Source organism: Geospiza fortis, unplaced genomic scaffold, assembly GCF_000277835.1.
Source record: "Geospiza fortis unplaced genomic scaffold, GeoFor_1.0 scaffold387, whole genome shotgun sequence".
Taxonomy (NCBI): domain Eukaryota; kingdom Metazoa; phylum Chordata; class Aves; order Passeriformes; family Thraupidae; genus Geospiza; species Geospiza fortis.
Genome location: NW_005054546.1, coordinates 202,946 through 216,919, shown reverse-complemented (window position 1 = coordinate 216,919; position 13,974 = coordinate 202,946). Strand labels below are relative to the sequence as shown.

Below are 13,974 nucleotides of genomic sequence, written 5' to 3'. Positions count from 1 at the left end.
CACATTCTGGCAGGACTGAGCCCAGAGCTGCAGGAGAGGGGACATTCTGCTCCAGGGCTGATCCCAGGGAGCAGAGAGGATTCATTCTGCTCTGGGGCTGATCCCAGAGAGCAGAGAGGGGACATTCTGCTCCAGGACTGATCCCAGGGAGGATTCATTTCACTGCAGGCCGGGTGGCAGAGCTCTCCTTGAGCACAGGCAGCCATGGCTGAGGCTGCAGGGATCTCCTGCCCTCTCTGAGGCCCCTCAGCTGAGAGCAGAAGAGGCTTCCTGGTGAAGCAGACCCCTCTGGGGGCTCTCTCTTTCCAGCTCTCTCCCTGCTCGTTTGAGGGGATCATTTTGCGGTTGTGAGCACAGAGGTGTTCCAAGTCTGGCCATCTGTGTCTCTCATTCACTGGCTGCCTGGGACACGGAAGAAATCCTGTTTATAGGAGCCAGGGCCTTGCATGTTAGAAAAACTCTTTTTTTTTCCCCCCTCAATCTTTTTTAGCTGGTTGTGTTGTTTCCAAAGCAAATGCACAGCGTACCCTGACAGTGCCTGGTGCTGCTGGCTCGGGGGTGCTGTGGGAGAAGGGCAGCCAAGGGGGGTGTACAGGGCTGGGCGTGGGTTGGCACCACTCACCCAAGGAGCTGAGCCCTCTCTGGCAGCATGGGCACAGTGCCTGGGGAGCTGGTGGGGTCCCACAGCAGGGCACAGCCACAAAACCCTGCTGGAGTCCCTCCTGTGGGACTTGGGAGGCACAGGGACCTCTGGCTTTGCATCCCCTGTCGCAGACATCTCTTTATGAAAAATCTTTTCTTTAGGATTTTTCCTTCTGAGAAGCTGTGGCCTCAGAAGCAGATGTAAACAATGTTATCTGCTGCTGTGGAATGCAGCAGGTCTCTCTAGATTGGCCCAGCTTGGATGTTTATAATTAATGGCCAATCAAGAGCCGAGCTCTCTTGGACTCTGTCTGCCTTTGTTATCATTCTTCTTTCTTTTCTATTCTTACTTTAGCTAGCTTCTGGAAACTTTGCCTTCTATTTCTTTTAGTATAGTTATAATATATATATATATATCATAAAATAATAAGCCTTCTGAACATGGAGTCAACATTCTCGTCTCTTCCCCAAATCAAGAACCCCTGTGACCACTGTCACAATCCCCATCCCTTCAGGGAGGTGCTGCAGTGTCACATCTAGTGGCTCACTTCACCCTTTCTCAGGCCATACAATTTTTGGGACCATGTGAGGATTTAACTGTTCTTCCCTCAGCTCAGCCCTCCCAGCCTCCTCCAGCTTCCAGGGGCTCGCTGAGAGCCACGGGCTGGATAAAGATTCGTGTCTCAGGTTTCTCCATCTGGGTTGGGAAGGGCTGGGCCGTGGTTAGAGGTGGGGTTTGGCACCGAAAGCTCCCTGTTGGCCAGCCCAGGGCTCCGGGTTGACTGCGGTCGCAGCTCCGGAGCCTCCGCGCCGCCTCTTGGCTGCAGCCGTGGTCAGGCAGCCCCGGCTGGGGAATCGGTGGCTTTCAGAAATAACTTCATAACAAGGCAGAAGAAAGATCGAGTCTTCTTCCAGGAGAAGGCAAAACGTTCTGGTTTTTGGGAATAAAAAGGTCCAGTTTTTCCCAGTTTGCTGGGGAATTTCAGCGCTTTGCTGCAAGTGTTGGGAGTGGGGATCTCTGTGGTGTCCTGGCAGTGTGGGATGGTTTCCGTCCCTGTGAACATTACAGGGGGGATTTTGTTTCCTGTCATGCTGCTGGGGCTCTCTCTCCCCCAGCAGCACCAGCTCTGTGTCCCCCCCAAAAGGGGGCATGGAATAAAACAGCTGCAGTGTTTTCCAAGCTGCCTCCTTTGGAGCAGGCTCTGTGCACCTGGCTCCTTCCCAAAGGAAACGGATCTGCCTGGATAACATTTCCCAACCTGATCACCAGGAACGCTGCTCCTTTTGCCCAGGCCTTTCTCCCCAGCAAGGCAGTCCTGCTTTTTTCCCCTCTGCCTTCCTCCACCGTGCTCCCTGCCCGCCAGGAGCAGGGATGCTCCCCCTGTTCCTGCCCTGCTGCTGATCCCATCTCTCCTCTTGCTTTGCAGGGGCGATGCTTGGGGGAGACCTGAACAACACCAACGGAGCCTGCCCAAGCCCCGTGGGTGAGTAAGGAGCCTTCAGCCCCTGCCCCTGCTCCATGGGGCACTCCTGCTTTCCCCACACCTCCCACAGGATTTTGCTTTGCTGTCGAGCCCATGGGGAAGCGCTGGGGAAGGTTTTGCCAAGGAGTTGGCACGTGGAGCTGCAGGCTGCCTTTGTTGGGGGTGCTGGTTTCAGTGGAGTCCCCAGTGACCAAGGAGTCTCCATCTACCCAGGGTTCTGGGGGGAGCTGCAGAGCAGGGAGGTGACCCCCAAAGACCAGGATTTGGGTAGCTCTGGCTTCAGCTCCTGGTGCTGCAGCCAGTTCTCTGTTCAATTAACACCCAGTTCCTCCTCGTGCTTGGGCCCTATAAAGGAACTTTACTGCAAGGAAAAGAAGCTCATTAAGGCCCTTTTCCACTGTGAGAGCCTCGGTGCTAATGAGGCTCAGGCCTCATGGCTCAGCTCCTCTGCTGTAAAATGCACTAACAACATCTCCATCCCCACATCTGCCTCTGCCATCTGCAGGCTGAGGATGTTGGGCCAGTGCTGGTGTAGGCACAGCCCAGAAAGCAGAGCCAGCCCTGGGTAGTGCTGGGAAGCAGCTGCTGCTCTCAGCACAGGCCTTGGCAGTGCTCCCAGGCCTGGCAGGGTAGATGCCATCCATCCCAGAGGGCAAGGGCAGAAGCAAAAGCTCCTGAGCGTGACTCCTCAGCCCTTTTTGCAGTAGGTGTCCAGCTGACAGCACAGAGAAGTGTGGAATCCCACGTTGCCCCAGTTAAAACCAAACTGGAGCCAGGTCCCACTGGTTTTTGGGTGGGGTTGGACCAGTTGTGGTTCTGCAGCACCGTGGCAACCCAACCCCATCCCTTGCACTCTGGATTCTGCCAGGAATAACCATTTCCATGTGCTGGGCAGCACCAGGGGGGTTCCTTCCCAGAGCAAAACCTGCCGGGGTGGTTTGTGGGGCAGTGTCTCAGTGTCTCAGTGTCTCCCAGCACGGAGCTTTGCTGATCCTGGAGGGCACAGGGAAGGGGCCAGCGTGGCACAGCTCTCAGGCAGCTCTGGGGCCCTATTTCCCTGCACTCTGGATTCTGGATTTTGCCATTTCCCTGTGCTGGGTAGCACTGTGCCAGCACCACAGGGATTTCTTCCCAGAGCAAAACCTGCCGGGGTGGGTTGTGGGGCAGTGTCTCAGTGTCTCCCAGCACGGAGCTTTGCTGATCCTGGAGGGCACAGGGAAGGGGCCAGCGTGGCACAGCCCCCAGGCAGCTCTGGGGCCCCCATCCACCCCCGTGTCAGCTGTTGGAGCAGCCCCTGCGGGTGCAGAGCTTGGCAGGGCCCCTGAATGTCAGCATTGACGTCACCCGAGCATTCCCTGCGTTCCTGCTGCCACTGCAGGAAATGGGGCTGAGCAGCAGGGCCAGCCCCAGACCCCTGCAGCTCCCAGACCCCCCCCACCCTCCCTGGGGCTCCCCTCGTGCCTCTGGGAGGGGACTGTGGCTCTGGCAGTTCTCAAATACCTGCTACGTCTCTTCCTCCTCCTCCTCCTCCTCCTCCCTTGCGGTCTCTGCAGCACTCAGTGATCACCTGCTGCCTCTGAGTCATCAGCTGCGGGTGCCTCTGGCCGGATCCTGCAGTGCTGTGTCCCTGCACCCTGCCCACGCTCCGTGCCTGTGCCGCCCTCGGGCTGCAGCACCCAGCCCTGCCCCGTGGGGGGATGCTGAGCCCGCAGTGTCCCCGCTCAGATTCACACCAGGCTGCTGCAGGGGCAGCCCAGAGGGCTCCTGTCGCTGACATCTTCTATGGAAAATCCATTCTGTAGGATTGTTCCTCCTGAGAAGCTGAGAGGCCTCAGGAACAAAATGCAAACATTGATTATCTGCTGCTGTGGGATGCAACAGGTGCATCTGTGATTGGGCTCATGTGGTTGTTTCTAATTAATGGCCAATCACAGTCCAACTGGCTCAGACAGAGAGTCCAAGCCACAAGCCTTTGTTACCTTTCTTTTTCTATTCTTAGCTAGCCTTCTGATGAAATCCTTTCTTCTATTCTTTTAGTATAGTTTTAGTATAATATATATCATAAAATAATAACTCAAGCCTTCTGAAACATGGAGTCAGATCCTCATCTCTTCCCTCATCCTCAGACCCCTGTGAGCACGGTCACAGCTCCTCTTTTAGACTCTTTTTTTGTGCTTGGGGAGTGCTGGTGGGAGTGCAGCCCTTCTCTGCCTGGCTGGATCCATGCTGGGTGCACATGGCAATGACAGCAGCAAGGACAGCCCAAGGCCACCCCACCCATCCTTGGGGGTGAGTGGTGGCAGCACTGGAACCCAAAGCAGCTCCTCTCCAGCACAGGGAGCCTCCCCAACGCACAGTGATACAGAGAGTGCCTCAAACAGGGTCACCACGAGAGCCCCGTGTGCATCCATGCCCTGGGAAGGAGAAAATCAAAGAGTTTAACATTTCTTATGGCTTTTCCATGGTCTTGGGAAGGAGAATATCTGTGACAGTGTTTGCAGGGGTCTTCGGATGAGGGAAGAGACGAGGATCCAACTCCATGTTTCAGAAGGCTTGATTTATTATTTTATGATATATATTACATTAAAACTGTACTGAAAGAATAGAAGAAAGGATTTCATCAGAAGGCTGGATAAGAATAGAAAAAGAAAGATAACAAAGGCTTCTGCCTTGGACTCTGTGTCCGAGCCAGCTGGGCTGTGATTGGCCATTAATTAGAAACAACCACATGAGACCAATCACAGATGCCCCTGTTGCATTCCACAGCAGCAGATAATCATTGTTTACATTTTGTTCCTGAGGCCTCTCAGCTTCTCAGGAGGAAAAGTCCTAAGGAAAGGATTTTTCATCAAAGATGTCTGTGACAAATATCAAAGAGTTGAGCATTTCTTTTGGCTTTTCCATGGTCTTGGAAGGAGAATATCAAAGAGTTTAGGGTTTCTTTTGGCTTTTCCATGGCCACCAGCAGTGCAGGTGACCTGAGGAATTTCTGCACCTTTGTTGTTGATAAATCTAAAAGCCAGTGCCATCTGTGGGACCAAGGGGAGCATTGCCACCTCTGTGCCATCTGTGGGATCAAGGGCAGCATTGCCCCCTCTGTGCCATCTGTGGGATCAAGGGCAGCATTGCCCCCTCTGTGCCATCTGTGGGATCAAGGGCAGCATTGCCCCCTCTGTGCCATCTGTGGGATCAAGGGCAGCATTGCCCCCTCTGTGCCATCTGTGGGATCAAGGGCAGCATTGCCCCCTCTGTGCCATCTGTGGGATCAAGGGCAGCATTGCCCCCTCTGTGCCATCTGTGGGATCAAGGGCAGCATTGCCCCCTCTGTGCCATCTGTGGGATCAAGGGCAGCATTGCCCCCTCTGTGCCATCTGTGGGATCAAGGGCAGCATTGCCCCCTCTGTGCCATCTGTGGGATCAAGGGCAGCATTGCCCCCTCTGTGCCATCTGTGGGATCAAGGGCAGCATTGCCCCCTCTGTGCCATCTGTGGGATCAAGGGCAGCATTGCCCCCTCTGTGCCATCTGTGGGATCAAGGGCAGCATTGCCCCCTCTGTGCCATCTGTGGGATCAAGGGCAGCATTGCCCCCTCTGTGCCATCTGTGGGATCAAGGGCAGCATTGCCACCCCCCGTGTCCAATGCCACCCCCCGTGCCCGCTGTGCCCACCCTGGCAGCTCCAGGGGGGCAGGGTTTTTAGGGTTTTTGCTCAGCCCCCGTGGCTGCAGTGCTGCTGGCAGCAGCCCCTGCTGAAATGCAGATGCAGCTCGATGTGCATGTCATTAATAATGCAATCAGCGACCTATTTTTCCCGGTCTAACGTGCGATGAATGTGAGGGCTGAATCCTGGTGATTGCTGAACGCCTTTCTATCTTTGGGGCCTATTCATGAAAAAAAACCAACCCTCATCAGAACAGTAATCTGATCCAATTTATTCCTTTCCTGATGTTCATCAAATCTTTTCCTTTTTATTTTTTTTTTCTTCCTTTCCTTTCTTCTTTTTTTTCCCCCTCTCTCTTTGCACATTAAATCCTTAAGTGGGGCAGCAGGAGGAGGAAAGGAGGGAACCTCAGATCTTCAAAGGGGCAGTGAGAGCAGTGCACTGAGTCCTCACTGTGCCACAGCCCCTTTTCACTGCCCCAGTAGCAGAAAGAGACCTTAAAAGTGAATTTGCCAGTAATTACCCATCTTGGCAGGGCTGTGGTGCCCAAGCAAAGCAGAGAAGGAGCCTGGCTGCACATCAGGCTCTGAGATTTGCTGGGTGTTTCTGCAGGAACAAAGGGGAGTCCCTGCAGGTTGGGGAGCTCAGGGGCTGCTGCCTGTCCTGGGGTGAACCTGCTGGGGTGCAGGAGGGATTTGGAGGGGATGAGGTGCTGCTGTCACACAAGGAGGAGCAGTCATGGAGTCATGGATGGTTGGGATGGATGGAGAGCAGAGATCTCTGAAGCCAGGGCTTGGAACTTGGGGTTTATTGCAAAGGGCCTGGGTGCAGGGCCCTGTCGGAGCTGCCAGGCACAGCTCAGAGCAGGACTGAGAGAAGAGAGGGGTAGAGAGGATGGGAGGGTAAGAGCATAAAGGAGTAAAAAATGTAAGAGAGTAAAAAGAGTAGGAGCTTAATCGGGCAAGAGAGTGAAGTTCCTGTTACAATACAATAAATCTTCTGTGTTGAATATTCTAATTCTCCCTAACCAATCTAGTACAAGATACAAATCCTACAGCATTTCCATACAGCCTGTAAGAATCATTACATTACCATACTGTGTTACATTTTAACCCCTAAAAACTCCTCTTTGGGCCCCTTCTGCCAAGCTGTAGGGGCTGCTCTGCCCCTTGGAGCTGTCTGCAAGCAGAGGGTGTTGTTCCATCAAAAGGGGATTGCCTTCAGCCGGCCACACCATTGTTTTCCAGTTGTTCAGTAACTGAGGGATCTCAAAGCTTGCTTGCATTTCAATCTCGCTTATAGTTTCTATATTCTCAAAATCTTTTGCCAGACAATCATATTGATAAGGCTTTCCTGCTCCACCTTCCCCAGCACTGGAGCACTGATGCAGCCCCAGTGCAGTGTGGTTCATCATCACCAACCTTCACCTGCTCCCTCTCTGTGCCCCCTGTTCCTGCAGGAAATGGCTACGTGAGTGCCAGGGCCTCTCCGGGGCTCCTGCCCGTGTCCAACGGCAGCAGCCTGGGCAAGATCATCCCGGCCAAGTCCCCTCCGCCGCCGGGGGCGCACGGAGCTCAGCTGGCCCCGAACAGCCGCAAGCCCGACCTGCGAGTCATCACCTCGCAGGGCAGCAAGGGGCTGATGCACCACCTGGTGAGTGCCGCTGCTGGGGCTGCCAGGGGGCACCAAGGGGCTGCCAGCAGACAGGCTGCAGGGGAATTTGGGGCTGTGGTGCTGGGAGCTGGATGGGGCCGTGCTGGAGGGGAGATCTGAGGGGGAAGGATGGGATTCGTGCCTGCAGCATCCCGGAGCGGGCACCACTGTGGGCTCTGTGTGCCCCTTGGATGGTGCAAACCTTACACCAGGCACCATCTGAGCTCTGTGTGCCCCTTGGATGGTGCAAACCTTACACCAGGCACCATCTGAGCTCTGTGTGCCCCTTGGATGGTGCAAACCTTACACCAGGCACCATCTGAGTTCTGTGTGCCCCTTGGATGGTGCAAACCCTGTACCAAGCACCACCCTGGCCTGTTTGTGGTCCATGGCTGGTACAAATCTTACACCAGGCACCACTCTGAGCTGTTTGTCCCCCATTAAATGGTACAAACCCTCTCCCAGTCACCACTGTGAGCTGTTTGTGCCCCATGAATGGTACAGATCCTCTCCCAATCACCACCCTGCCCCGTGTGTGCCCCGTGGAGGTGAGGGTGAGGTGCCAGCGGGCACGGTGCTGCTGGGGTGGGCTGTGGCAGTTAACAGTGCTCTCGGTTCTCTCCCTGCTCTCCCCTGCACAGACCGAGGACCACCTGGCTCTGGTGAGTTCCCCCCTGGGTGTGCATGGTGTGGTGACACGTGTGCTGTTTGTCCCCTCAGTCCTGCCCTGGCCTGGCGTGGGGCACACACAGGGGTGGGCACCAGCTTAGATCCTGCTGCAGAAAATAAATCCAGAGAAAAACAGCTCTTAGGAAAACCCAGCTCCCAGTGGAAAAGGAGCTGGCATGAGCTGCAAAGGGCCTGTTTCTCCTCCCTGGCCAAAATTGCTGTGTTGGTCCCCCTGGGGAGGTCAGCCAGGGTCCCTTTGGGGACTGTGGAGCTGAGCTGGGCACTGCCACTGCCCTGGACCTGCCCATGGGGCTTGGCTGGAGCCACCAGCACAGGGAGACCTGGCCCGTGGCCAGCACATAAGAGACAGGGAGTAAATCAGGCTCTTCCCATATTAAAGATATTACTTAAAGCCTGTGTGAATCCACTGGCTGGGTAGTGCACTCCCTGAACCTCCCTTGTGCACGGGGCAGTTTTCTGTGTTATTTTTATGGCTTTTTTTCTCCTCTCCCTGGCAGCAAAGTGAATGCCACCTTGTTTGTGGCAAGGATTCACTCTGTTGCTATTCTGGTGCAGGGCAGATGGGAGGCAGGTCAGCCCAGCAAGGGAAGGGCAGGAGCTGCTGCAGGATGCAGAGCACACAGCCAGGGAAAAACTCTCCAAAAACACAGGAGAAAGCCAATATCCCTCTGGCAGCCTGCACTGAGACACTCCTGGCCAGGGCAAGGGTGGGCCAGGCATGGCTGACACAAATTCTGCTGCTCTTTGTGTCCCCAAACCCTTCCAGCATCTCTGTGCCTCAGTTTCCCCACGTGTGGATGGAGAGCAGTCACTCCCCCCTCCCCATCTGCTCATTGCTGATCCCTGTGCCCGTTCCCTGGCTGCACACTGCAGCAGCATTGGCTGGAAATCCACTGGGCTGGCATTTGCAGTTTTAATTGTTGGGCTGAATTAACCTGGAGTGAAAAACCATCCTCACCTGTGACCGTGCTCACAGGGGTCTGAGGATGAGGGAAGAGACGAGGATCTGACTCCATGTTTCAGAAGGCTGATTTATTATTTTATGATATATATTACATTAAAACTATACTGAAAGAATAGAAGAAAGGATTTCATCAGAAGGCTAGCTAAGAATAGAAAAAGAAAGAATGATAACAAAGGCTTCTGTCTTGGACATAGTCCGAGCCAGCTGGGCTGTGATTGGCCATTAATTAGAAACAACCACATGAGACCAATCACAGATGCACCTGTTGCATTCCACAGCAGCAGATAACCATTGATTGCATTTTGTCCCTGAGGCCTCTCAGCTTCTCAGGAGGAAAAATCCTAAGGAAAGGGTTTTCCATAAAAGATGTCTGTGACACTCGCCCCGTTCAAGGTGGCAGCAGTGAGGTGGATGCCAGTGAGGGTGATGAAACGTGGCCAGGGTGGCACAGGCACCTTGGCACTGCTGCCTCAGGAGGGGCCCTGCAGGGTGTGTGCCCCACAGATCCCCCCTGCTCCTCCAGCCTTCCCCCCAGCTTTGCTCCCTGCACACTGCTCAGCCCACACAGCAGATCCTCTCTCCACGTGGCAGCTCCCACCTCTTCCCAGGCAGCTGTGAGATGAGTCAGGATCCCTCCAGTGCATGCCCAGTGCCCACAGCCCCAGCCCTGGCACCCTCAGTGCTGCTCCTGCAGCTCTGGGCACGCTCTCCTCCCTGCCAGGGTTCAGAGAGGTGTCCCCCCATTCCTGTCCACACTCCCACCACTCCAGGGCCAGCAGGGTCCATGCCCTGGCAGCATGCTGCATGGGTGGTACCAGCTGGGAGCTGTCTGTGGGCACGGTGTGAGTGGCACAGTGTGGGGGGCAGCTTGCACACCTCCTCCCTGCATGGATTGTGGTGAAAGTCGGGGTGTTGTAATAATGACAACAGTGCCCACGCTCACCTTGGGGTGTCAGGGGTGTCCCTGGGGCTGGCACAGCCTGCCCAGCTGGTGTCCCTGTGCCACAGTGATCCCTGTGCCCTCCAGGGAAGCCACGGGGCCCTGCAGAGAGGGGCACAAGGGGTATGGGGCTGTGGGGGCACAAGGAAGGGGTGTGGGGCTGCAGAGAGGGGCAGAATTGGGCTGTGGGGCTGCAGAGAGGGGCACAAGAGGTGTGGGGCTGCAGAGAGGGGCAGAAGGGATATGGGGCTGCAGAGAGGGGCAGAAGGGATATGGGGCTGCAGAGAGGGGCACAAGAGGTGTGGGGCTGCAGAGAGGGGCACAGGGGATATGGGGCTGCAGAGAGGGGCAGAATGGGGCTGTGGGGCTGCAGAGAGGGGCACAAGGGATATGGGGATGCAGAGAGGGGCACAGGGGATATGGGGATACAGAGAAAGGCACAAGGGATATGGGGCTATGGGGGCACAAGGAAGGGCTGTGGGGGCTGCAGAGAGGGGCACAGGGGATATGGGGATGCAGAGAGGGGCAGAAGGGATATGAGGATGCAGAGAGGGGCACAGGGGATATGGGGATGCAGAGAGGGGCAGAAGGGATATGAGGATGCAGAGAAGGGCACAGGGGATATGGGGATGCAGAGAGGGGCACAGGGGATATGGGGATGCAGAGAGGGGCACAGGGGATATGGGGCTATGGGGGCTGCAGCAGGGATGGGGCTGTGGGCGCTGCGTCCCCCTGGTCTCATTCAGGCAGGACAGGGCCAGGGCTGTGCCTTTGTGAAGACATTTTGTGCCACGTCCTTAACCCGCAGCAGTGGGCATGGCCAGGGCTGGCTGCCAGCAGGATGTGTGCCAGGAAAAGCTTCTCCTGCAGCCCCCCAGAGCTTTAGCACTCCGAGCCCTGCTAATCTCCTTGCCCAGGCCACAGGGGGCACCTGGGGCTGGGCACTGTGTGGGTGCAGGGGCAGCAAATCCTGCACGGCCAGGTGCTCTCACCCCCTGCAGGTGGGCAGGGCAGGGTGCCAGGCTCCAGCCCTGTCCCAGGAGAGTCTGCCTGGCCATGGGGAAGCACTGCAGAGTGTGTGCCCAGCCCTGCAAGGCCCTGGGAGCCCTGGGTTGCACAGTTCCACCCTCGTGCCAGGCGTGGTTCAGGCTGGGCACTGCCCCAGTCTTCACAGGGTGACGTGTGCTGGGTGCTTGGGATTAGAGTCAAGCCTCTTGAGTCTGATCTAAATCAGATCAGCAGAGACAGCCCAGATTATCTGCCTTGTAAACAGGGCTGAATCTGACCTATAGATCTGCCCACATAACTGCCTGGAGAACCAAGGCGGGGAGCTTGGGGTGCTCTGGTCCAAGGGCAGAATTTTTCCACGGCGGACCTGCTAATACCTGAGTCACCAAAACCTTGTGAGGGCACTGAGCCAGCAGGCTGCTGAGCACTGGGCTTTGAGTTTAGGGATTCCAGAGTCCTTTTAAAATCCTGAGGCCAGTGCTTGGTGTCCTCAGCTTCCCTTGAGGCAGGGCCTTGTTCCTGGCCACCAGAGCTGCGGGGAGATGTCAGCTCTGTGCTGCCTCAGCTGGTTTGGGTTTGCTTTGGTGCCTTGGTCACTGCTTGGAAGCTCAGCAAGGCTCACTCTGGAAAGCAGTGAGGAATTGTCTGAGGCCTCCTGCTCATGTTCCACTCCATGCACTCAGGGGCATGGCTGGTGCTGGTGGGTGAAACCCAGCCCTGGGCAGGAGGGCACTCAAGCCATGAGCTGCAGATGAGTGTCAGTAGCTGCTGTGGTTTGTACTTTGCTTTTTTGCAGTGTGGAATGGCCAGAGGATCAATCCTGCCTGTCCCACGCTCTCCATGCTCAGTCCAGTGCATGTCCAGGGGGTTTGGGGGGGCCACAACCTCTGACAATGACCCAACTCCAATCATCTGGGCTTTAACTCCTTCCCTGTTTGCTCCCACAGCAAAACACACAGCGCTTGGGTGTCTCTCAAGCAACTCACTCTCTGACCACACCAGTCGTGTCCGTGGCCACTCCGAGTCTGCTGACACAGGGGCTGCCCTTCTCTGCCATGCCCACAGCCTACAACACAGGTAAGACATGGCCAGGACAGAGATCTGAGCAGGTGAGACATGGCCAGGACAGAGATCTGACACAGATGGGACATGGCCAGGGCAGAGATTTGAGCAGGTGGGACATGGCCAGGACAGAGATCTGACACAGGAGCCAGGCCAGAGCTGTGACACAGGTGGGACATGGCCAGGGCAGAGCTGTGACACAGGAGCCAGGGCAGAGCTCTGACATGGGTGAGACATGGCCAGGGCAGAGATCTAAGGCAATACCTGGCCAGGACAGAGCTCCTCTAAGCAGACAGGACCTGGCCAGGGCAGAGCTGTGACACAGACAGGACCTGGCCAGGGCAGAGCTCTCAGGTGTCTCAGTTCACAGCACAGGGAAATGTGCTGCTGCAGACGTGCCTGAGCTCCCTGAGCAGCTGCAGTGATGCTCCTGGAACTCTCCACTGCAGCCAGCACATGCTTGAGTGCAGGGGTTCCTTCCACAGGACTAAAACCAGGGGAATTCATTGTGTGAGTGGTGAGAGCTCATTGTCATAGCCAGAAGGGCTGTGAGGCCTGATGCAGCCCATTGCACTGTGCAAGTGGATGCTAATTACAGCTACACCCATCCCCGGGCTCTCAGAGCTCAGGGGGTGTTGTAATAATGACAACAAATCCCTCAGAAAGTTTGGGAAGAATGCAAACCAACCTGCTCCCAGCCACATGTGATCTGGGTGCTGGATTGAAACCAGCCCGAGGCGACAGTGACAGTGCCCAAACACAAGGATTGCTCATCTCTCACCTGTCAGTCCTCCAGCAAGACTTTGAGGGCTTGCTGGCTGCCTGTGCAACTTGTTCTGGCTCAGAGAAAAGTTTGCAAAAAAATGTACAAAAGCTGCTTGTCTGGAAGAAGGCAGAAGTGGCAGTTGGATCCTCCCTGTCCTAATGAGTAGGTGCAGTCCCAGAGATGCTGGCTGTGCGTGATGGGGCTGCTCTCCTGTGTGACCATGTGGTTTGCCAGCCAGCCAGAGTCCCCAAAATAGGTTTTAATTGAGCCCTGTGCACTGCTCAGAGCAGAGGAGCCTGAATTGCAGCTCTCTGTAGTTATTTTTTGTCACAGCTGACCGTGGGCAGAGCTGTGTTCCTGCCCAGGTGCTTTAGGGGCACCACTGTAGGGTACAAACTCTGAACTTGGCAGTTGTGCCAGAGCTGCCCTGTTAGCTGGGCAGGAATTGGCTTCATTTGTGAAGGGTCAGGGAGTTGTGGACAGTGACAAAGTCCCTCCAAACCTCCTTTTCTCCAGGCTGGAAAGGCTGTCCCAGACCATGGAGTCCTCCACAAGGAGCTGAGAGGGCTCAGCCTGGAGAAAAGGAGGTTTGGAGGGACTTTGTCACTGTCCACAACGCCCTGACAGGAGGGGACATCCAGGACTGGGCTCTGCTCCTGGGTGACAAAGGGCAGGACAAGGAGAAACCACCCCAGGGGAGGTTTAGGTGGGATATTAGGGAAAAATTCTGTGTGGAAAAGGTGTTCAGGCCTTGGAACCACAGTGCCTTGGGGCAGTGGTGGTGTCACCATGCCTGCAGCGATTTAACAGAGGTGACTGTGGCACTTGGGGACATGGCTTAGTGGTGGCCTTGGCAGTGCTGGGGGAACAGTTGGACTCCATGGTCTGGGACAGCCTTTCCAGCCCAGATAATTCAGTGATTCTGCAGAGGGGATCATTGCAGAGGTGGTGGAGGGCTGCAGATGCCCTGACAAACTCGCAGCCTGGAGCATTGCCTGGAGCATTGCCCAGGACTCACCTGGTGCTGGGTGGGCACTGGGTGGGCACTGGGTGGGCACTGCCTGGATTCCAGGCTGGTGCAGCTGTGCTGAGCTGCCTCTGGGCCC

The 13,974-nt window shown here is 55.9% G+C and overlaps 1 protein-coding gene across 1 annotated transcript in view; it reads left to right on the top strand.

Moving 5' to 3' along the window:
* The window catches only part of MEF2D (myocyte enhancer factor 2D), a 61,854-nt gene that overhangs the window by 40,675 nt on the left and 7,205 nt on the right, over positions 1 to 13,974 (top strand). Inside the window, exons 6-9 of the mRNA XM_031063970.1 lie at positions 2,070 to 2,126; positions 7,245 to 7,438; positions 8,080 to 8,100; positions 11,988 to 12,117. Of these exons, the coding sequence (XP_030919830.1) occupies positions 2,070 to 2,126; positions 7,245 to 7,438; positions 8,080 to 8,100; positions 11,988 to 12,117 (402 nt within the window). The remainder of the gene's footprint in view (positions 1 to 2,069; positions 2,127 to 7,244; positions 7,439 to 8,079; positions 8,101 to 11,987; positions 12,118 to 13,974) is intronic.